This window comes from Polypterus senegalus, chromosome 4, assembly GCF_016835505.1.
Source record: "Polypterus senegalus isolate Bchr_013 chromosome 4, ASM1683550v1, whole genome shotgun sequence".
NCBI classification, from domain to species: domain Eukaryota; kingdom Metazoa; phylum Chordata; class Cladistia; order Polypteriformes; family Polypteridae; genus Polypterus; species Polypterus senegalus.
Genome location: NC_053157.1, coordinates 227,737,947 through 227,762,857, shown reverse-complemented (window position 1 = coordinate 227,762,857; position 24,911 = coordinate 227,737,947). Strand labels below are relative to the sequence as shown.

The 24,911-nt window shown below is 40.6% G+C and overlaps 1 protein-coding gene across 2 annotated transcripts in view; it reads left to right on the top strand.

Annotated features, from left to right (window-relative positions):
* The window catches only part of LOC120528679 (C-type lectin domain family 4 member F-like), a 45,507-nt gene extending 23,521 nt beyond the window's left edge, over positions 1 to 21,986 (top strand). For both annotated transcript variants that reach the window (XM_039752843.1, XM_039752842.1), the window contains exon 7: positions 21,673 to 21,986. In XM_039752843.1, coding sequence (XP_039608777.1) covers positions 21,673 to 21,886 — 214 coding nt within the window. In that variant the 3' untranslated portion in view covers positions 21,887 to 21,986. The remainder of the gene's footprint in view (positions 1 to 21,672) is intronic.
* The last annotated feature ends 2,925 nt before the right edge of the window (positions 21,987 to 24,911 follow it).

Here is a 24,911-nt window from a genome sequence, read left to right as displayed (position 1 = left end):
TATTTTTTGGTGTTCTCACAGTTCTCAACTGTCTAACAAACACATCCATCAAACTTCCAATAGATGGATATTAATCTAAATAGTGTTACAAGAAGGAATTCCTCCTCACCGAGACATTAAAATACAAAATCTGCTTTGCACTGACAGATTTGGATTCAATGTATACCATAATAGGAGACACAGTGAGGCACCCCTGAAATTGCATTTAGCTTACAACATTGCCACGACACATATTTCCACCCAATTCACTCACCCATTATAACACCCTGAAAATCGTAACATCCTTGCCCTGCACCTGTTATTTTCATTTCAATAATGGAATCTAGCGCCACGGTCCCTTCACCTTACAAGCTCATCTGTTATTTCCCCCTCTCTCCCTTTTTCTTAGCTCTTTCTTTGCTTGTCAGTAATCTCAGTTTGATTGTTTAATAAGTTGTGAGATGAGAGGTGGAGAATACTTGTTATGTTGCCATGCCTCTCTGCTCTCTGCAGTGTGCCAACAGCATTGTTCCATACAGTGTCACCAAAAATACTAACCCTAAATAGAAAATGTAATATCATTTTGCCACAGAATTCATCTACACAATCATGTGGCGACCCATCATGGATATGTCCCCAACCCATGTTTAAGAAGCACTGCTCTATTGAACCGGGCCATTTCTTGATAATATCAAGGGTAACACAATTTGCCTACAGACTGCCAATGTGTTGATGCAGTGATATTAATTACGATTCACATATGTACACTCATCCACACAACAACATTTACTTATATAGCACATTTTCATACAAACAATAGCACAAAGTGCTATCTATACTAATAAAAGGCAAAGCCCTCACTCACTCACTCACTCATTCACTCATTCACTCACTCACTCACTCACTCACTCACTGACTCATCACTAATTCTCCAACTTCCCGTGTAGGTAGAAGGCTGAAATTTGGCAGGCTCATTCCTAACAGCTTACTTACAAAAGTTGGGCAGGTTTCATTTTGAAATTCTATGCTTAATGGTCATAACTAGAAGCTATTTTTCTACATATACTGTAATGAAGTTGATCTCAAAATACGTGTGGGGTGGAGTTTCGTGTGACATCATCACGCCTCGCACATAATCACGTGAACTGACTGTCAACACAGTACGTAGAAAACCAGGAAGAGCTCCAAAAAGCGCTGAAGAAAACATGCATTATATAATTCAGAAGGCAGTGAAACAATAAGAAGCGAGCGAGTGACATATACAAACATATTCATGAGTGCTGCTACTTCGGAAACAAAGCACGATGTAAACCTAAACTTTAAATTAAGTTCATAGACAGGCTGCCGCTGGCGTTTGTCATGCCCACGAGTAATGCGGGATAAAAGTTTAATGAGAGGACGCAGGATATAAACGAGAGTTTTGATCACTTTGTAACTAAGTTAAAATTGTAGGTGAGGGGCTGTGCTTATGCAAATTCCGAGAGACTGTGTTTGTGGGGGATTGACAGTTAAGGCGGATGGGGGAGTGACGTCTTCATCTCATCTCCCATTCACCTCATTTCACTCTGAGCTGAGCTCCGTGGCTAACGCAGTGGTACGGCTTTGTGGTGCTGCCACCAAATACTCACAGATTGAAGCTTTATGAATTATCGATTCGCCATCAATAATTGTTTTGGTAAAGCCATACTCAGTGTAATCCTCCTTACATTTTATAATTTTTCCGCCACTAGTCATGATTAAATGAACGGTAAAAAAGTAAGAGCGAAGCGAGGGTGATTTATTCAGGCAGGCAGGCGACAGCTCAGTAGCTCAGATTTGGATATAAGCAGCTTCTATTTAGTCGCCAGAAGTTGAATTTAGTCTTTAAATTTCTATGGTAAAGAAAAAGTTATGCAATGATGACTACATTTAACTATATAAAGTCAAAACTTGTATATATAAAGTCATTCACGAATATATAAAGTCAAAACTTGAATATATAAAGACAGAGTCGGAATATATAAAGTCAGCGCTGAAATCTATAAAGTCAAAACTTCAGTATATAAAGTCAGCGTCGGAATAAACAAAGTCAGCGCTGGAATATCCATCAATTTCCCAACACGTTGAATCAGAACACAGGGTCACGGGGGTCTGCTGGAGCCAATCCCAGCCAACACTGGGCGCAAGGCAGGAACCAATCCTGGGCAGAGCACATGCATCATTTTCAAACATTAACCGAACAGTGTTTTTTTCATTTATTTTTCTGAATACGTTTTTGTGAACTTAGTTCAGTTCAGAGTCGTTTCAATCAATAGATTTTGACTTTCACTTTATATATTCAGGAGTGAGTTTATATACTCCGATGTTGACTTTAAATAATCAGGAATCACTTTATAAATTCCGACGCTGACTTTCTATATTCAACTTTTGACTTTATATATTCCAGCGCTGACTTTATATATTCAGGTTTTGACTTTATATATTCCGACAGTGACTTTACATATTCAAGTTTTGACTTTATATATTCGGGACTTTATATATTCGACTTTATATATTCACAAAATCAATTTATTTGCCTGTTTGGCACCCCATAGTATATGTGTGTGTGTATATATGTACACATGTATGTATGTATATATATATATATATATATGCCAGCAACACTCATGACAACGACAAAACAATTACACTGTCAATCATGTTACGTTATTATTAAAATGTTTCCTTTTCTTTTTACTTCTCCTGCCAAGGGTATTTTGATATATATATATATATATATATATATATATATATATATATATATATATATATATATATATATATATATATATATATATATATATATATATATATATATTGTGATCTTGGCCCGGACACAGACAGGCGGACATGTTGTTTCAACCACCACACGCTTATTTACACTATTTACAGACAATAAACTGGTCACACAGACCCAAATAATGGTCACTCAGACCACAATGCCTCTCTTTGGGCCGCCTCCACACCTCCTCTGTGCTTCGTCCTGCCTCCTACCAACTCCAGCCTAGAATGAATGGAGACAGCCTCTTTTATACAGTTCCCAGATGAGCAGCAGGTGTCCCCGGCATTCCTCCCTTGGCCATGCCCCAGCGTGGCGGAAGTGCCGGCTGTCCTCCCGGCAGCTCTTCGGGTGTCACCCTAAATCTTCCCCCCAGCATTTCCTGGTGTGGCGGAAGTGCTGGGACAACAGGTCCCCAAGGCATTGGGGCGCCTCCTGGCGGTGACCACGGGCCCCTACAGGGTAGGGCTTCCATGCCCTATACCCGTGGCCCCCAAAGCAACCAGGAAGGCAGCCCCCACGTGGTCCCAGATGGGCACACGCCCACTTCCGGTCTTCCAAGGCATCCCGGCCGGGTCATCGCCCCTGGCATCCACGACTATATATATATATATATATATATATATATATATATATATATATATATATATATATATATATATATATATATATATATATATATATATATATATATATATATAGATATATAGATATGACAACGACACTCATATCAAAGACATAACAATTACATTAACAATCATGTTATGTTATTTTTAAAATTTATCCTTTTCTTTTTCATAACTTCTTTAACACACTACTTCTTCCCTGCAAAGCGCGGGTATTCTGCTAGTACATAATAAAGAATAGAAAAATACAAAGTAAAAGACACAATAAGAAAACAAAATAAGTCAACATTAATTAACATAGAATAACAGTAAGGTCCAATGGCCAGGGGGGACAAAAAAACAATAAAAAAACTCCAGAAGGCTGGAGAAAAAAATAAAATCTGTAGGGATTCCAGACCATTAGACTGCCCAGTCCCCTCTGGGCATTCTACCTAACATAAATGAAACAGTCCTCTTTGGATTTAGGGTTCTCAAGGAAGGACTTGATGATGGTCACGTAGACTTCTGCCTTTTAATCCATCCATCATTGTTGGAGCATCATTAAGCTTTGAGTAGGTGGAGGTGGCACGCCACCACCACAAAGAAACGGAAAAAGAAACAGAAGAGAGTAGGGGTCAGTACAGATTTTAGAGCCACCATGAATAGTTATTATGATGAATTGAACATACAGAGTATCAGGATTAAGTTAAAGTGAAGTTATAAAAGGCCATGTTAAAGTAATGTGTTTTCAGCAGTGTTTTAAAGTGCTCTACTGTATCAGCCTGGCGAATTCCTATTGGCAGGCTATTCCAGATTTTAGGTGCATAGCAGCAGAAGGCCGCCTCACCACTTCTTTTAAGTTTTGTTCTTGGAATTCTAAGGAGACACTCATTTGAGGATCTGAGGTTACGATTTGGAATATAAGGTGTCAGACATTCCGATATATAAGATGGGGCGAGATTATTTAAGGCTTTATAAACCATAAGCAGAATTTTAAAGTCAATCCTGAATGACACAGGTAACCAGTGTAGTGACATTAAAACTGGAGAAATGTGTTCGGATTTTCTTTTCCTAGTTAGGATTCTAGCAGCTGCATTCTGCACTAGTTGCAAACGATTTATGTCTTTTTTGGGTAGTCCTGAGAGGAGTGCAGTAATCTAGTCGACTGAAAACAAATGCGTGAACTAATTTCTCAGCATCTTTCAGTTATATAAGAGGTCTAACTTTACTTATGTTTCTTAAGTGAAAAAATGCTGTCCTAATGATCTGATTAATATGTGATTTAAAATTCAGATTACAGTCAACAATCACCCTAAGCTTTTTACCTCCGTCTTGACTTTTAATCCTAATGTATCCAGTTTATTTCTAATAGCCTCATTGTATCCATTATTGCCAATCACTAAGATTTCAGTTTTCTTTATTTAACTTGAGAAAGTTACTATTCATCCATTCTGAGATACAAGTCAGACATTGTGTTAGTGAATCAATAGAATCGGGGTCATCAGGTGCTATTGATAAGTACAGCTGTGTGTCATCAGCATAGCTGTGGTAGCTCACGTTGTGCCCTGAGATAATCTGACCTAAGGAAGCATGTAGATTGAGAATAACAGCGGACCCAGGATAGAGCCTTGTGGAACACCATATTGGATATCATGTGTCTTGAGTTGTAATTCCCACAACTAACAAAAATTTTCTCCCTGTCAGGTAGGATTCAAACCAATTTAAGACACTGCCAGAGAGGCCCACCCATTGACTAAGGCGATTTCTAAGAATATTATGATCAATGGTGTCAAATGCAGCACTCAGATCTAAGAGGATGAGAACAGATAAATGGCCTCTGTCTGCATTTACCCGCAAGTCATTTACTACTTTAACGAGTGCAGTTTCTGTGCTGTGATTTGTTCTAAAACCCGACTGAAATTTATCAAGAATAGCATGTTTATTGAGGTGGTCATTTAACTGCATAATGACTGCCTTCTCCAGAACTTTACTTAAGAAAGGCAGGTTAGAGATGGGTCTAAAATTTTCAAGAGCCGAGGGGTCAAGATTATGTTTCTTAAGTAGGGGTTTAACTACAGAAGTCTTAAGACAGTCTGGGAAGACCCCCATATCTAATGACGAATTTACTATGTCAAGAACATTATCAATTAGCACGCCCAATACTTCTTTGAAAAACCTTGTTGGTATCGGGTCAAGGACGCAAGTGGAGGATTTTAATTGAGATATTATTTTTTTTAAATCAGGTAAATCTATCCTAGTGAAAGAGTTTAATTTGTTTATAACAGGATGCTAGGGTTTAGGAGGATCCTTAGTGTTAGTGGGATATACTATGTTATTTCTAATATCATTAATTTTTTGATTGAAAAATACAGCGATAGCCTCACAGGTTTTACTGGAAGTACTTAGGAGGCATTCCTTTGGGACAATGATTTTTATATATATGCCTCCAATGACACCAACATCTCCAAGAAAAGCAGTGACTTCCATGAATGTAGCTTGCTTGCTTTAACATTTCCTCACATGGAGTGGTGGTGAAATACATAATCTTGGGTATTACCTCATATATTATAAAGTTTTGTGCACAATTTGAGAAATGGCTGGTTGTGACATACCCAAATCATTGCTATTGCAAAGCTGCATTTTCACTATAGCATTACCAATGTAGCATTACAAACACTTTCATTTCAGCTGACAAAACATGGCTTCTTTGCATAGATGGAGCAATTACGTGAGGTAGAAAATTTGTTACAAATATTACTCCATTTCTGTCAAATTATTATCTTTTTACAAGTTCATCATTATCTAGCATTTCCAAATCACTCCACCTTTCCTGGAAAATGCATGATGATCTCTGCCTGAAAGCCATCTTCTGACAGTTTCAATTGAACTAGGATAGCTCATGAGCTCTCCTAAATCCTAGTGAAGTTAGGAGTCATTTTCTAAACTAGGAAAAATTGATAAAATGCAATTGCTCATAAGAGTAGGACCAAATTTGCGTCACTCTGAGAATTTTAGGCCAGGTAGGACTGCTTTCCTATTCTTATACTGCTCAAATTAGCATGAATTTAGTCTTTTGTTGATCACATAATGACGTTCATTCTGAGAGGTAAAGGATTTGATTCTCAAATGGCTCTCAGTAGCTAAATCTCACTCTCCTTTGTCAAGCATAATTTTGTTGTTAATGACACTTGAGTAACTAGCGTTTTTCAACCACCAAACATTCACATTGGAAATGAAAGATGCTCATACTTTTAGGTAAAATTATCATATCTAACAAAAAGAAATTAAAATTTGCTGATAAACGAGAGCTTTTAAAGGATAGTCTGGAGCTTTTATCTGTTTTTCAGTACAACAACAACAACATCAGTTTATTTCTTGTAAAGCCCAAACATAAGAAGTGTTGCAATGGACTTAAACATGCTCTGTTTGTGGACAACCCACCCTTGACTCCCTAAGAAACCTTGGGAAAGGCAATTTAAAGAGAGACCCCTTTCCATGTAGGTTGGGCATGCAATGGATGTTAAAAATGGGGTACACAAAACAGAACACAAGTAATCCTCTTCACAGAACTAGATGGCCAGTTTATCATTTACACATCAGGAAAACATTACAACAGTACAAACTGCTATACAAAAGCAAAATGCAAGAATAGATTATATCACTCACTAAATATGGAACTATCATATATGAGAATACAGATTTGTTCAGAGTCCTGGAGACCTTGGCCAATAAGCCATGTCTCCACAGCTGAGTCAGTGTTGGTCAAGCGAATCTGATGAAAGGATCCTTCTACCCAATGATTTCAGAGCTCCTTTATCAAAGATGACATTTCTATAGGCAGGCAAACAACGTAGTAGTAGAGCAGTGACACCAAGTGCCACATATGAGTACCGAGAGGAGAAACAGGGTTTTCTCTTCTTTTTTGTTAGTAACTGTTTATAAATATCTTATTAGTTATATTTTAGTGCTGTGAAATGATTAGACTCAACACACTCAAAAAGGTTTGCGGCAGCCACCCGTACAATTTCCCTGGCTGCAAAAAGGCTTTCAAAATAGCACTGATGTACATGGATTGGAGTCCGTAACTGAACTGAGAATGGTTGGAAAAGATGGTGGTTTTAAATGTCCAGACAGGAAGTGGTGTAGTGAACCCGGAAGTGATGTGCTTCTGGAAATGCCACCGGAAGTGATGTGCTTCTGGGGCTGGAACCGGAAGTGACAAGCTTCTGGGTGCTGGAACCAGAAGTTACTGTATGTCTTCAGAGTCTGATAAGACAGGTTTTTTCATTTTTTGTCTGCAGCGACAACAGAAGAAATGTTAAGCACCCCGCCACCCCCTGGGCTGGTGTGGAATTACCCTCACTTGGTCCATACTGCTCCCTCCTATAAGCATGAGTGTGACAGTGCCTAAAGACAGAGATGCAGAATGCACAGTTAATCAGCAGATATAATAAGGGTATGCTAAACTGAAGTAGTGAGTCTTCAGCCACTAAAAGCTGAGACTGAAGGGACATTTTTATAGTAGAAGGCAGACCATCCACAGCTTTGGGGCCCTGTAACTAAAAGTTCAACCTCCCAATTTTATTTTATTAATCCTTGGAATAATAGGCAGACTGCCATATTGAGATCTTAATGTGCAGTCAAGTTTGTAAGTAATGATAAGTTCAGATAAGTAAGCAGGACCTTGGCCATTTAAGGCTTTATATTGTGGCAGTAGGGGGTGCTAGTGCTTCCTTGAACCCTCAGGTACCACGCTAGACACCAGATAAAAGTCCCAGACTCTTTATTAATTTGCAACAATGTGCACAAAGCACATTCCACATTACACACACACTCAATAATCTCTCCTCCTCGCCCAGACACTTCGCCCCTCTACCTCCCAGCTCAGCTCACTGTCTGGGTTTTCCCAGAGTCCTTTTATACACCCTGACCCGGAGTCAGGGTAAACAGTCCTTTTCTTCAACCCGGGAGCACATATGAGCCCACGAGCCCCCCTACAGCGACTCCCAGCGGCCCCCAAGGTATCCAGCAGGGCTGTGTATAAACTCTATAAGGTCCATGATGCCCTGTTGGAACTCGGGGCATGATCCTGCTGTTGGGAGAGCTCCTCCTGTCGGCCTGGGGGTGAGGACCGGAGTAAGAAGCCGGCAGTCCTCCACAATATGTTAAAATAAGGATATTGAAATCTGCCCTAAACTTAACTGAGAGCCATCGTAAGGATTTAAGAACTGGAGTTATGTGTTCATATTTTCTTGTTCTTGTAATATTTTTTTCCAGCAGAATCTTGAATTAACTGAAAGCTGTATAAAGAATGTTTTGAGCAGCCAGTGCACACCACATGAATTCATGCATGAATTCATTTCTCAGTATCCTGCATATTTAGAAAACATCTTAGTTTTCCAGCATTTCTAAGATGGAAAAAACATGTTTTAGAATGTTTTGTATTGTGCACATTAAATGACATGCTAGTGTCAAAGATAACACCTAGATTGTGGGCTGATTTAGTAAAACTAACGGTGATTCCAACTGAGTTAAATAATGACAAAATATTCTTGCACCATCATTATAATTAACATTTCTTTTTTAGTGGTGTTCAAAGACAAGTGGTTTTCATCAATCCACTCCTTTACCCCTTAACACATCTAATTAAGGACATCATCGGAGAAATGTCATTTGGTCTAAACGAAAGATTTAACAAGGTGTCCTCTGCATACAAGTAAAAATCAATGTTATTGTTTCTAATGACTGCGGTGGGTTGGCACCCTGCCCAGGATTGGTTCCTGCCTTGTGCCCTGTGTTGGCTGGGATTGGCTCTAGCAGACCCCCGTGACCCTGTATTCGGATTCAGCGGGTTAGCAAATGGATGGATGGATGGATGTTTCTAATGATAGATCTCCGTGGGCGCATCTAAAGTGAAAACAGTAAAGGTCCCAGTATTTAGTCCTGCAGTACACAATATTTAACTTATAATGATGGAGTACTTCCAGCACATTCTTTATGCACTGGAATCGATTTGATAAATAAGAACTAACCAGGCAAGAAAAGTTAGCCCAAAGTAATTTTCCAGCCTGTAAAGTAAAATAGAATGGTCAATGGTGTCAAATGCTGAGTGTAAATCTAACAACATAATTACAGTGGAATTTCCTTAATCAGAGGATATCAGAATGGTATTTGCAACACGTGTTATTGTCATTTGTTTTCTATGAGTGGTATAGAAGCCAGACTGGAATTTCTCAAATAAATTGAGAATTGTAAGATGAGACTGAAGCTGATTGGCATCTACCTTTTAAGTATTTTGGAGAGAAAGGGTCAATTTGAAATGGGTCTATAATTATTAAGTGTATATGGGTCTAGGTATGACTTTTTAAGTAATGGGTTGATGACTGACACTTTTAGTGCACCGGTAATGCACCTTGCAATAGTGAGCTATTGATAATGCTAAGAATAGGCGCTGCAAGAATATCCATTGCACTTTTTACTAATTTTGTTGGCACTGGATCTAAGGAGTAAGTAGTAGGTTTAATTTTAGAAATTAAAATTAAGACTTTCTGTTCTGTTAAAGGATTAAAATTTCTAAAGTTTGAAATGAAAGGTGTGACAGGGTCTGCCAAGCTAGTTTGTGGTTTGCACTATGATGCATTTTTCTTATTAAGACTCTGTACTGCAAATGTACAGTATATTGCACTGTAGATCTGAATTCCCATTTGTTAGATTAGCCACTGATCTAAACAGTACACAATTATTACTATTGTTATCTTTTATTTTAGAATAGAAGTCTGAGCAGGGTTTATAGAGAGCTTTTTTTATATTTTTTAACACTCTCTTGTCTGTGCAATTCGAACATCTGCAGCTTTGTTGTTCTCCATCTACACTCTAGTTTCCACACTCTAATTTAAGAGCTCAAGTGTTCTCATTCAACCAGGGTAAGTTTCTATGTGCTTTAATCACTCCTGTTTTAAGACACAAATCAGATTTTGTACTTAGTATAATATAATTTACCAAAAGCAGCTTGAATGTATGTTTAATAAGCAGCACATAAAACTGAAAAAGTGTTTCTGAAATGGTGATACATTTTTTTGTTTTCTTTTGAATTAAGTTACTATTATAGGTACCCCTGGTGGAAGATATGGTTTTATCTCTTGGTCTAAGTATACACATTATTTTTGTTTTCAAGTAATTTAAGGTTTGCTTCAAGACTAAATTTATAAGATTACAGTACTTACTTTGTCCATCAAGATTCATACAAAGTTCTTTTTAGTTGACCATTTATCTTTTGATGAGTGCTATAAAGCAGTGAGCAGCTGGTAATTGGAAATCATTTCATCACAGGGTACACTTAACTTATATTTGTCCAGCTTAAAGTGATCAAGGGTTGGCTCTGACCCCTTTCCTTTTTGCAATGGTGATGGGCAGGTTGACAGATGAGCTCAGACAGGAATCTTTGTGCACTATGATGTTCGTAGATGACATTGTGATCTGCAGTGAGAATAGACACAAGGTTGAGACCAACTTGGAGTGGCGGAGGTACACACTGGAAAAGAAGAGGAGTGAAACCCAGTAGGAGTAAGGTGGAGTACATTTGTGTGAATGAAAGGGGAGGTGGTGGAAGGGTGTGACTGCAAGGAGCAGAGGTGGTGAAGGTAGATGAATTTAAATACATGGGTTCAACTGTCCAAAAAAATTAAGAGTGTGACAGAGAGTTGAAGAATAGAGTGCAGGCAAGCTGAACTGAGTGGAGAAGAGTGGCAGAAGTGATTTGGGATAGAAGAGTATCTGCAAGAGTAAAAGAGAAGGTCTATAAAGCAGTAGTGAGACCAGCTACGTGGTTTGGTTTGGGGATTGTGGCACTGACGAAAAGACAGGAGGCAGAGTTAGAAGTGGTAGAGTTTAAAGATGCTACAATTTTCTCTTGAAATAACGAAGGTAGACAGGATTAGGAATGAGAATAAAAGTGGGACAACACAAGTACGATAGTTTGGTGACAAAGTGAGAGATGCTTGATTGAGATGGTTTGGGCATGTGCAGAGGACAGATGAGGTGTACTTCGGAAAAAGAATGTTGAGGATGGAACCACCTGGCAAGAGGGAAAGTGGAAGGCTGAAGAAGAGGTTTATGGATGGAGGGAAGACATGAAGGCAGTCGGTTTGCCAGAAAATGATGTAAAAGACAGGGACAGATGGAGGTGGATGATCTGTTGTGGCGACCCCTAAATCAGAGCAGCCGAAAGAAGAAGTTTACAGTGACCAATTAATCTAGCACACATTATTTAAGGATATAGAATGAATCCTGACTATCTTAAAGAAAATAAATTTCATTACATAATTACTGTATAAAGAACTAGGCTGGGAAGCAGCAGGAAGAAGACAGGAACCAAATATGCATTGGATGTCAATCCATCGTCATTGATTCTTGACTGATTCAGGGAACGTTGGCAATAAGTGCATTTACCCAAATATCTCGACAGCACAATATGATACGTCCTTTGACTGACCGCTGCCACCCAAGCCACAAATATTATTGCAACGTTTTTAAATCTTTGTTTCCTTCCTACTTAGTTTTATCAGCTCTACTTTCTTGGGCTCTCTCTTATAACTCCTAAGAGTGAACAGCATAAGTTAGTTTTGTGTTAGGAGCAGTGCTAACCTTCAATTATTAGGCACAGATAACAAACACATTTGCATAAGAGTTGAGACCCTTAGAATGAACATGAAGGTTCTATTCCAATAATTGTGGTGTCAGAATTTTCAGAAGATTGATCAGCTCCTCTTAATGTCAGTCAGTCATCTTCCAACCCGCTATATCCTAACACAGGGTCATGGGGGTCTTCTGGAGCCAATCCCAGCCAACACAGGGTGCATGGCAGGAACAAATCCTGGGCAGGGCACCAGCCCACCACAGGACACAAACACACACAAACCCACACTAGGGACAATTTAGGACCACCAATGCACCTAACCTGCATGTCTTTGGACTGTAGGAGGAAACCGGAGCACCTGGAGGAAACCCATGCAGACACGGGGAGAACGTGCAAACTCCACACAGGGAGGACCCAGGAAGTGAACCCAGGTCTCCTTGCTACCACTGCGCCACCATGCCACCCTCCCCCAGTGTTCATGGTGCTATTTTACAGCAGGGTTGACTGCAGGTTTTTTCCCCCAATGTAATTTTTTAACACTAGAATTACCAGAGCCTATGAAAAAACTCGTAATTCCGTCCCACCTTAAACTGCTTCTTAAATCCCTTCACACCTCTCCACCAGCGTCCTTTGTCTTCTAAATGTGCTGATAAAGAGAAGCCAGCTATTCCATCCTCCCACCAATTTAGAACGTGCACGAACTTCTCTCAGCTCATGCCTTGATTGAGTATCTGGGAGTGAAGTGGAGTTTTAGAGTGAAATAATAGATCGTTGTTTGGAACACACGCATTTCATGTCTGTTCCGTTTCTACAGCAATCTGTGTCAACACATTGTTAAAACAGAAACTTTTTTTATATTCTAGTAGTAGATGACAAAATGTAGGCATAAACTATATAATGTATGAAGCCTGAAGTCCAAATAGCAAACAAACATTTTCACAAGAATAACACAATTGCACTTTTATTCAAACATATAACTGCAGAAAGAAAAAGCCGCCTTAACATGCGACATTGACACCAGTTTACTATAACTGACTAGTCTTACTGTTTTAGAATAAAAACATACATTTGATTTCAGTCTGTAACAGCCGGTGCAATTTATGATCTTTGTAAAGGTTAGCTTTTTTTTTTTATTATTCACTTTTCACTCTCTCAGTCGCGTTCAGAATCAATCCATACAACCCCATCTGACACGGCTGTATTCACTAAAGACGCTATAGCTCTGCAGTGTACCACGATGCGATACTACGCCCCGGTTCTGACACACAAGCGCTGAAGCTGCCTTCTTCGTATCTCACCGTCACTTGCTTTTCTTTTATTCAGTTTTATTGAGTGTCCCTGCCAGTCCCCGCATGTTGCTGTATGCTTTTTCTTTTGTACTCCAGGACAGGCAGAGGAAAGAATGGTAAAGACCAGTAACTTCGCGCTATATGCAATCATCAGACACTCCCCATCTGCCCGTGTCGTTCAAACACAGGAACATATATTGGTGTAAAAGTATAACAAAAGTGCACTTTTATTCAAGTGCACTTTTCCATCGCTTTTCCTGTAAGAAGCAGTGTACACACTTCTCTCTATGCTGTGGTTTCTATTACACACCTGAAAGAAAGACAATATATGTGAAAATATAATCGCACTAATGCAATATTATTTGAAAACGAACAGCGTCAGATCGGACTGGCAGGAACACTCAATAAAACTGAATAAAAAGAAAATCAAGTGACGGTGAGATACGAAGAAGGCAGCTTCGCCAGCGTCTGTGTGTCAGAACCGGGTGGGGCGTTAGTATGCATCGTGGTACAGCACAGAGCTATAGCGCCTGTATTCTGTTTCTTTGTACTCCAGGGCACGCAGAGGAGAGAATAGTAAAGAGCAGTAAGTTCGGCGCTATATGCAATCATCAGACACTCTCCATCTGCCCGTTGTTTTGTTATACTTTTCAAAACTTTTTATACTGCTCAAACGGGCATGCTCAAAAAATACACGTGTAATGCCACGAAAAGTGCACGCAGACACTTCATTTATAAAACAAAACAAGTGCACTTTTATTCAAAACTACCTGTATAACCGAAGAAAAAAGAAAGCAAGATACAGTAGGCGATTGATACGACATCTTGCATGGTGCAATGCTAAGAAGTGAAGATTTTCATTCCGTGCTATATAAAATCATCACATTCAAATATTAACAGTTCCCACACACCCAAGGACAGTCCTTCCTACATTTACGACACGTGTACTTGTTGCCGTGTACACACCTCTCTGTGCTATGGTTTCTATTACACTGAATGAGCACCTGACACTGTACTTTCTTCCCTGCTTCTTACAGGAAAAGGCGATGGAAAAAGTGCACTTGAATAAAAGTGCACTTTTGTTATACTTTTACACCAATATATGTTCCTGTGTTTGAACGACACGGGCAGATGGGGATTGTCTGATGATTGCATATAGCGCCAAAGTTGGTCTTTACCATTCTTTCCTCTGCCTGTCCTGGAGTGCAAAAGAAAAAGCATACAGCAACATGCGGGGACTGGCAGGAACACTCAATAAAACTGAATAAAAAGAAAAGCAAGTGACGGTGAGATACGAAGAAGGCAGCTTCGCCAGCGTTTGTGTGTCAGAACCGGGGCGTTAGTATGCATCGTGGTACACTGCAGAGCTATAGCGTCTTTAGTGAATACAGCCGTGTCAGATGGGGTTGTATGGATTGATTCTGAACGCGACTGAGAGAGTGAAAAGTGAATAATAAAAAAAAAAGCTAACCTTTACAAAGATCATAAATTGCACCGGCTGTTACAGACTGAAATGAAATGTATGTTTTTATTCTAAAACAGTAAGACTAAGAACAGTTTACTTCTCAAAAGGGAGGGCACAGGATCGAACCCGTGACCCTTGATTCCCAAGCGGGGCTGTATCTATTGAACCACAGAGTCAGTTATAGTAAACTGGTGTCAATGTCGCATGTTAAGGCGGCTTTTTCTTTCTGCAGTTATATGTTTGAATAAAAGTGCAATTGTGTTATTCTTGTGAAAATGTTTGTTTGCTATTTGGACTTCAGGCTTCATACATTATATAGTTTATGCCTACATTTTGTCATCTACTACTAGAATATAAAAAAGTTTCTGTTTTAACAATGTGTTGACACAGATTACTGTAGAAACGGAACAGACATGAAATGCGTGTGTTCCAAACAACGATCTATTATTTCACTCTAAAACTCCACTTCACTCCCAGATACTCAATCAAGGCATGAGCTGAGAGAAGTTCGTGCACGTTCTAAATTGGTGGGGGGATGGAATAGCCGGCTTCTCTTTATCAGCACATTTAGAAGACAAAGGGCACTGGCGGAGAGGTGTGAAGGGATTTAAGAAGCAGTTTAAGGTGGGACGGAATTACGAGTTTTTTCGTAGGCTCTGGTAATTCTAGTGTTAAATAGAAACTATTAAATGTTGCTCAAGTAATTTTTGTGCTTAATTTTTGTGACCTCATTTGTTACAATTCCCTACCCTTAATGACTACTTTTAGACTTGAATAGCTGAATTGTTTTTTAACTGGTTCATTTTTTTGTTTTTCTTTTTAACAAGCTTCCAATTAACAATGAGAAGCAAAAGATAACTGTATCTATTTACCAGTAACAGCGTTATCATGCAGTGAATACACTTGACTTGCGCATTCATAGTTTTCATACTCTTTCTCTGTACGTTTAGCATTAGCCTGCTCAGAGGTTGATGCACTTGCTCCTTCCTGAGCAGCTCTAGTCACCCACTTCTGCTCTACTTTTGTCGGCATCTTTTAGCATTAAAACTGATTAAGTCAGTTTTTGTGTTGCAACTACTTAGTATGTTTTTCTTAATTTTTTACTTAAGCTGACACTTAAGTCTTCAATCTGCCTCAAGAAGGATTTAAGATATGAAGAGGTAGGGGAAGTGACGATGAAGGTGGTAGGGATGAAAACGGCACCCATACGCATGTGTCATTCTGCTGGCGTGTTGAGTCTACAATAAAATAAAATAAAATAAAAATAAAAAGAGGAATAACCTTGGAGGTAAATCATCACCCTGAAAGTGGATAGTAGACATCACATAGTATTATATGTGTTCAGGTCAACAGGTCAAATGATTTGTGAGCCACAGGTGATTTAAAATCCTAGACAGACAAACAAACAGCCACTGTAGCGTATTATGTATAAAGATGTTGTGACAATCACGAGTCCAAGACATCATAAAGGTTTGGGGCAGCCACCCGTATACTGTTTTTCCCAGCTGCAGAAGGGCTGAAATAAGTAGCATGATGTGCATATAACAGAGTTCAAAACAGAACTGACTATAGTAGCCCAAGATGGAGGCTTTAAAGGCTTGTAGAGGAAATGATGTCATCTAAATGGCCGGAACCAGAAGTGACATCAGCAAAGGGGCCGGCTTCGGAAGTGAAATCAGCAAAGGGGCCGGCTCCGGAGGTGATGTCTTCTGAGGTGCTGGAACCTTGCAGGATTTCCCGGGAAAGGTCTGATGTCGGATGTTTTATTACACTTACTCAGACCCTGTAGCTGCCTCCTACTCGAACATGTGTGACAAGGAGAGACCCCCCCAGCCCAGACCCATCGGGTCAGGCGTCCTGCACCGACAGGTTGTGGGCACAAGAGAGAGCATCATCGTTGGCATGGAGAGAACCCTTACGATGAATTAGCGAAAACTTGTAAGGTTGAAGGTCAAGAAACCACCTAGTGACCCGTGGATTCGACTCCTTCTGAACGGCCATCCACTGTAAGGGAGCATGATCCGTCACCAGAGTGAACTCCCGGCCCAAGAGGTAGTACCTCAACTGTATAATCACCCATTTAATCACAAGGGCTTCCCTTTCCACCACTGCATACCTGGTCTCCCAATGCAACAGTTTCCGGCTCAGGTACATGATGGGTTGTTCAACACCACTGACGCTTTGGCTCAGCACGGCACCCAGGCCTGTGTCTGAAACATCTGTCTGGAAAATAAAAGGGAGAGAAAACTTAGGAGCTTTTAATATTGGTGCTGAAGTAAGAGCCTGTTTTAAGTCACTGTATGCAACGTCCGCCTTGTCAGTCCATTCCACATGATTAGGAGCCCTCTTCTTTGTTAGATCAGTCAAGGGCGCCGCTTTCTCTGAAAACCAAGGTATGAACCGGCGGTAGTACCCGGCCAATCGGAGAAAGGCTTGGACTTGCCTCTTGGTTCGCGGACAGGATCATTTTACAATGGCATCTATTTTTGAACACTGTGGTTTCACGGTACCCCGACCCACCAAGTAGCCTAAATATTTAGCCTCTTTCAATCCAAAGAAACATTTCTTGGGATTAATATGAAGCCTGGCGTCTCCTAGTGTCTGCAATACCGCAGTGACCTGCTGTACGTGTTCCTTCCATGTGCTGGAATAGATGACGACGTCATCCAGATAGGCGGCACTATACACATTATGGGGTTGGAGCACTTTGTCCACCAGACGCTGGAAAGTTGCAGGAGCCCTGTGTAACCCAAATGGAAGAACACAATACTGCCAGTGTCCGCTAGGAGTGTCTTGACCTTCGTGGAGTCCTTTAAAGGAATCTGCCAGTACCCCTTTGTCATGTCAAACGTGGTCAAAAATTCTGCTTGTCCAAGCCTCTCGAGGCGGTCATCCACGTGAGGCATGGGATAAGCGTCAAAAAGTAGACCTGATTAAACCGATGGAAGTCACTGCAAAACCTCCAACTGCTGTCAGGCTTACTAATCAAGACAAGTGGACTAGACCAGGGACTATAACTTTCCTCAATTACTCCTAGTTCCAGCATCCACTTGATTTCCAGCTCCACTTCTGCTCTCTTTGCCTCAGGAAGTCTATAGTGGCGCTCTCGGACTATAATCCCCGGTTCAGTCACTATGTTGTGTGCAATCAGAGAGGTCCTCCCGGGTTTTTCACTCAACACCTCAGAGACAGACAGGATAGCTGATTCCAGCTCCAGTCTTTGTCTATAAGTTAATTCCTCGCCAAAATTAAGGGTGTCTATGTGAGCAAAGAATGAGCAGGGCTGAGCAGATGAGGGACCTGGCTCCTTCTCCTTCCATGGCTTCAGCAAGTTCACATGATAAACCCGCTCGCTTGGTCTATGATTGGGCTGTTTCACCAAATAGTCGACCAATCCTTTTCTCTCCTTAATTTCATAAGGGCCTTTGCCAATGGGCGAGCAGTTTAGAATGGGAGGTGGGGACTAATACCATGACACGATCCCCCGGATGGAATTCTCAGTGTCATGCCACAGTCATAATAATGGGCCTGTGCTGCTTGTGCCTCTTCCGTATGACTTTTTAGAATAGGTTGGATTTTCCCAAATCTATTGCGTAATTGTGCGATATATTCCAAATTATTTGTAGAGGTAAGTCCCTCTCCTTCCCAACCTTCTTTCAAAATATCCAATATACCTCAGGGTTGTCGTCCGTATAACAATTCAAAAGTTGAGAACTCCGTAGAGGTTTGTGGGACTTCCCGATAGGCAAAGAGAATGAGGGGGAGGAGTTGATCCCAATTCCTCCCATCCCCGCTGACCACCTTGCGAAGCATCTGTTTGAGTGTCTGATTAAACCTCTCCACTAGACTGTCGGTTTGAGGATGGTACACCGCAGTCTTTAAATGCTTTATTTTCAGTAACTTGGCAGTTTCCCTGAACGTATCCAAGGTAAAAGGCATTCCTTGGTCCGTCAGGACTTCTTTAGGAATGCCGACACGCGCAAATACTCCTACTAGTTCCCCTGCGATTGCTTTAGATGTAGCTGAGCGCAAGGGAACAACTTCCAGATATCGGGTTGCATAATCCACGAGGACTAAAATATATTCATGTCCTCGGGCTGAGAGCTCTAAGGGTCCTACAATATCAACCCTGATTCGTTCAAAGGGGACATCAACTAAGGGAAAGGGAATGAGAGGAGCAAGGTACCTTCTAGAAATTTGCCGTAATTGACATTCTGGACAAGAAATACAAAAACGGCAAATCTCCTCGTTAATTCCCGGCCAATAAAATCTGAGTTTAATCTGCTCTAAAGTTTTTTCAGAGCTTAAATGGCATCTAAGGAGGTGGGCGTGAGCTAATTCACAAACCTGCCGCCAGTAGGTTCGTGGGATTAACAACAGTTTCCGGACCTCCGCCCCACGTTCCGCGACCCTATATAATAGATCATTTTCTATTACAAAGTGAGGTCCTTGTGGCAAGGATTGGTGTGTGCACTGGCCGTTGACAAAGGCTACTGCATTTTTTTGCAAATTTTAGGGAGTCATCATTCCACTGCTCCCTTTTATAAGAAACCAGTGTTTGTCTAAATTGAAAGTGAACGTCAGAGAGAGGTTCCGGTCTGACCTCAAGGAGAGGGGATTCCTCCCGATTTGTCGAGTTGCGGGTGGATGACATATTTGCCTGCGACAGGCCAGGAATCTCCCCATCCTCCTCGTGGGCTTCCGTATCTCTCTCCGTCGGCTGTGTACACGGTGTGGAGACAGCCTGAGACGAGTTATCCCCATCGGAAGTAGTCAATAGTTTACCGCATTTATTTTTCCGACCAGTCCCGCCCCAGAATCGCTGTAAAGGGAGGATTTGGCTGGACCGTCATGGGAAATTATTTTGCCGATCCTCCCTGACTCACGAAACATAGGGTGGTATTGTACATCTGGGTGTCTCCGTGAATACATTAAATACTGGTCTTCTCTTTAATTCTTTGTTGCAGTAAAACATATCGGCAATCAACAATGGAAATGTTGCTGCTGGAATCAAACAGGGCATTGAGTTTATAACCATTAATGACTACTGATCCCATATTCGAAAATGTCAGGGGGTTGGCAAGAGCGCACAAACCGTCTCCCCTCCCCACCTCCACCCACATCCCGCCATGTTCCCGGGTAGGTTGCACGCCAGGTGGCCCTGGAACACAGAAACAGGCTTTATGTGGAAGAGACTTATTCTGTAGGACGTAATCTCTAGGAAATCCACTAGAGGACTGTTCTGCTCTCCTAGATTTTGAGACTGTCATGGGTGATTTCATGAGCTTTATAAACTCTTCCATAGAATGAAAATCTCCCCAGCCTGGCTGGGCAAAGTTTTTAGGGAGGCTTTTTAAAAATATAAAGCAGGTTACCTGCTGCTCTATTTTGCAGGTGGTTAGTTGAAATGGCCTTAGCCATACGGCCACCTGCTCCCAGAGGGTCATAGCCTGCCCCTGGGTTGATCTCTCTGGATCAAATTCCCAGTTTTTTATTAGTTTTGCCTGCTGGACTGGGGATAGCCCATATTTATCTGGGACCTCAGCCCCAATGGGCGGCTCAGCTCTCTCCTCCGAGAAAGCATAATAAGCCCTTTCCCCAGAAACCAGCCTACGCCTGTGTGTCCTTTTCACACTCTCCATTTGGTAAGTTATGTATTTGGGGAGCGGAGCTTGTACTGAGTCCTTCCTGACCCCCAAACGCACTCCCCCCCAGAAACTCAGCCCTGGTACTCTCCTACCTGGTTAGTTTCATGCCCGAGTCCCAGTTTCTTCTGGGACTTCATCCTGCCGACTACACCACTGTGACAATCAAGAGTCCAAGACATCATAAAGGTTTGGGGCAGCCACCCATATATTGTATTTCCCAGCTGCAAAAAGGTTGAAATAAGTAGCATGATGTGCATATAACAGAGTCCAAAACAGAACTGACTATAGTAGCCCAAGATGGAGGCTTTAAAGACCTGTAGAGGAACTGATGTAATCTAAATGGCCAGAACCAGAAGTAACGTCAGCAAAGGGGCCGGCTCCGGAAGTGATGTCTTCTGAGGCACCGGAACCTTGCAGGATTTCCCAGGAAAGGTCCATAGAGAACTGAGAAAGACAATCAGCTCATTCTGTCGCCCCCTGGTCGGATGTGTTATTGCACTTAGTCAGACCCTTTAGCTGCCTGCTACTCGCACGTGTGTGACAATGTATATATTAAATTTTGAAAAATGAGAGGAAAGAAAGTGAAAAACTTTGACAAATAAAAAGAGAATTACTAATCTGATCCAGACCATTAAAATACTTTTAACTGAAAAATCTTCAATTTAAGAATATAAATAGCAAGTTCTGTTATTACGACAGATTGGTTTCTAATTAAAATATTTGTTGCAACAAAACCTAAAGCCAATGCTGGCTGTGAGGATACAACTTGTGGACTCCTGCTTTATGAGATTAGATGATGCAATTCATTTTTGGACATACTCATGGGGGTGCATCTCAAGCAACTGATTTGAGAAGCCACTCCAGATACAGGTGTCAACATGTGCAGCTGACCACTTTATTAATTCTTTTTTGTCACTTATGTGGAGGATTATAGGCTCAACCAACAGGAAGGGGTCCAGGATTGTGTCAGATGAAAGACAAATGTGCAACTGACTGAGCCTCAGTTTTAAACAGCAGCAGAAAACAAAGGAAAAAGAGGCCTGCCACACAGTTTAAAAAAAACATCATCTCATCTTAAACTGAGCAAAAGAGACATTCAGCCGCAGTTTATCTAGCTGCTGGGCATTCATGGTACACAGACAAATAAAATGATTTTCCTATTTTCTTTTATGGTTTTGCTAAAATCTGTGCACACAGAGTGTGTCATACAGATTATTACACTATGATGTTCTAAAAGTTGTTATTATCTTACAGATTTTGGGGTACAAGAGAAATTGATGACGGGAAAGAGCCTGACAACTGGGAACAATTCAGTCCTACTGGAGAGGATTGTGTGTATCTCTATAAATCAACTCGTTACAGTGGCTGGTATGACATATACTGTAAAGTAAAAACTAAAAGAATCTGTGAAGCAGCTGCGCCAGCCTTCCAGCCCATGTCTACACAACAAATGGAAGCAGCTGACTAGTTGGCTGCACATTTGAGTCATGTGATATTAATCGAAGTGTTTTTACAATAGAGCCAAAACCTATCAGAGATATAATGTTCCCTTATGAAAATTAAATAAATCTTCTTCTTTTTCTTCTTTCGGCTGCTCCCATTAGGGGTTGCTATAGCAGATCATCTTCTTCCATATTTTTCTGTCCTCTGCATCTTGTTCTGTTACGCCCATCACCTGCATGTCCTCTCTCACCACATCCATAAACCTCCTCTTAGGCCTTCCTCTTTCCCTCTTCCCTGGCAGCTCTATTCTTAGCATCTTTCTCCCAATATACTTAGCATCTCTCCTCTGCACATGTCCAAACCAACGCAACCTCGCCTCGCTGGCTTTGTCTCCCAACCCTCTAATGTATTCATTTCTAATCCTATCCATCCTTGTCACACCCAATGCAAATCTTAGTATCTTTAACTCTGCCATCTCCAGCTCTGTCTCCTGCTTTCTGGTCAGTGCCACCGTCTCCAACCCATGTAACATAGCTGGTCTCACTACCGTCCTGTAGACCTTCCCTTTCACTCTTGCTGATACCCGTCTGTCACAAATCACTCCTGACACTCTTCTCCACCTATTTCACCATGCCTGCACTCTCTTTTTCACCTCTCTACAATCAATCCCCATTACTTTGTACTGTTGATCCCAAGTATTTAAACTCCTCCAACTTCACCAACTCTACTCTCTTCATCCTCGCCGTTTCACCGACCTTCCTCTCACTCACTCACATGTATTCGGTCTTGTTCCTACTGATCTTCATTCCTCTCCTCTCTAGAGCAGATCTCCACCTCTCCAGGGTCTCCTGAACCTGCTCCCTACTATCGCTACAGATCACAATATCATCAGTAAACATCATAGTCCATGGGGACTCCTGTCTAATCTTGTCTGTCACCCTGTCCATCAACATTGCAAATAAGAAAGGGCTCAGGGATGGTCCCTGATGTAATGCCACCTCCACATTGAAGCCATTACTCCTACTGCAGACCTCACCACTGTCACACTTCCCTCGTACATATCCTGTACAACTCTGATGTACTTCTCTGCCACTCCCGACTTCTTCATACAACATCACAACTTCTCTCAATGCACCCTGTCATATGCTTTCTCAATGTCCACAAAGATGCAATGCAACTCCTTCTGGTCTGATCTATACTTCCATCAACACCCTCAGAGCAAACATCGCATCTGTGGTGCTCTTTCTTGGCATGAAACCATCCTGCTGCTCACTAATCATCACCACCCTTCTTAACTGAGCTTCCACTACTCTTTCCCATAACTTCATGCTGTGGCTCATCAATTTTATCCCCCTGTAGTTACTACAGTCCTGCACACCCCCCTTATTCTTAAATATCGGCACCATTACAATTCTTCTCCACTCCTCAGGCATCATCTCACTTTCCAAGATTCCATTAAACAATATGGTTAAAAACTCCACTGACATCTCTCCTAAACACCTCCATGCTTCCACAGGTATGTCATCTGGACCAATGGCCTTTCCATTCTTCATCATCTTCATAGCTGTCCTTACTTCCTCCTTGGTAATCCATTGCACTTCCTGATTTACTATCTCCACATCATGCAACCCTCTCTCTCTCTCTCTCATTCTCTTTATTCATCAGCCTCTCAAAGTACTCTTTCCTTCTGCTCAACACACTCCTCCCTTGTGTATCACCCTAACCTGCTGCACATCTTTCCTAGCTCGGTCCCTCTGTCTAGCCAATTAATACAGGTCCTTTTCTCCCTCCTTTGTGTCCAAAATTTCTCCTTAGTGTGAAAATTAAATACATGAAAAATATATATATTTTTACCAACCAATGTTAACATATTTTAAAATATGTTATACTTCAAGGATAAATATATTAAAAAACCTTACAGTATACTATAATATATTGTAAAATATGTAATTATTGCAATTTCTGTACAATATATTTTAGACTATATCTTTCAATATATTTTAATATATGTCATTTTTATACATATTGCAGTATATGTTAAAAATATATTAACCTGCTATTGAATATATTATCCAATAGGTATCTATGAGGTGCTTAATATACTGACATATGTTCTTGCCCCGAATCTAAAAGTGGCACAATACTTATTATAAATTTAGTATTAACAAAGTTGTAACCTACAATTTTCTTTTGCCTCTACAGCAATTGGTTTGTAAATTGTAACTAAAAGATTTTGAATAAATTGCATCAAAATAGTTTTTTCAATTTCTTTTGCATTTTTCGTTTTAATATGGTAAGTTACTGTATCATTCTAACTGTACAGTAATTTGTTTCCTTAAGTGATAAACTTGTCTTAGACCTACTTTGCAATTCTCTGTTTGTCAAGAACATTAAATATTTTATTTTAACCTCAATGAAATTAATCACATCCATTTAGCTACTGATCAGTTACTTCTAGCCAGACATGTGATCATGTGTATGTTAAGGATGAAATACATTAAAATATTACTACAATATTTTATAAGGGGAAAATGACCAATAAGAGACCAACTCAGTTTAAAACGAGAAGACAACATGCGGTTAAATGCCAAGCTGTAGAATTTTTTTGTTGAGGTAAAAATGCAATTTCCACTTACAGCAACACAGCCACTATACCTGAGCCAAGGCAGAATGCAAGAAAAAGAAATAATTTAGTTTAAATAATTTTGAACATGTGGTCCCACAGTCTGTCAGATTTACTGAATATAATGTAAAATACAGGGCCTAAAAGAAAAGGACTAACCCCCTTAGATGTTTTCACACTTTTTTTATCATACAACATTGAATCCCAATGGATTTAATTTGGCTTGTTTGACAATAGAAAAAGGCTTATTAATGTCAAACTGAAAACAGATATATGCAAAGCGGTCTAAATTAATTATGAACATAAAACACAAAAGAACTGACCACATAAGTGTACAATCCCTTTGAGTCAGTTTTTAGTGAATTCATTTTTTGCAACAGGTGGCACAGTAGTGCAGTAGTATTGCTACTGCCTTGCATTAAGGGAG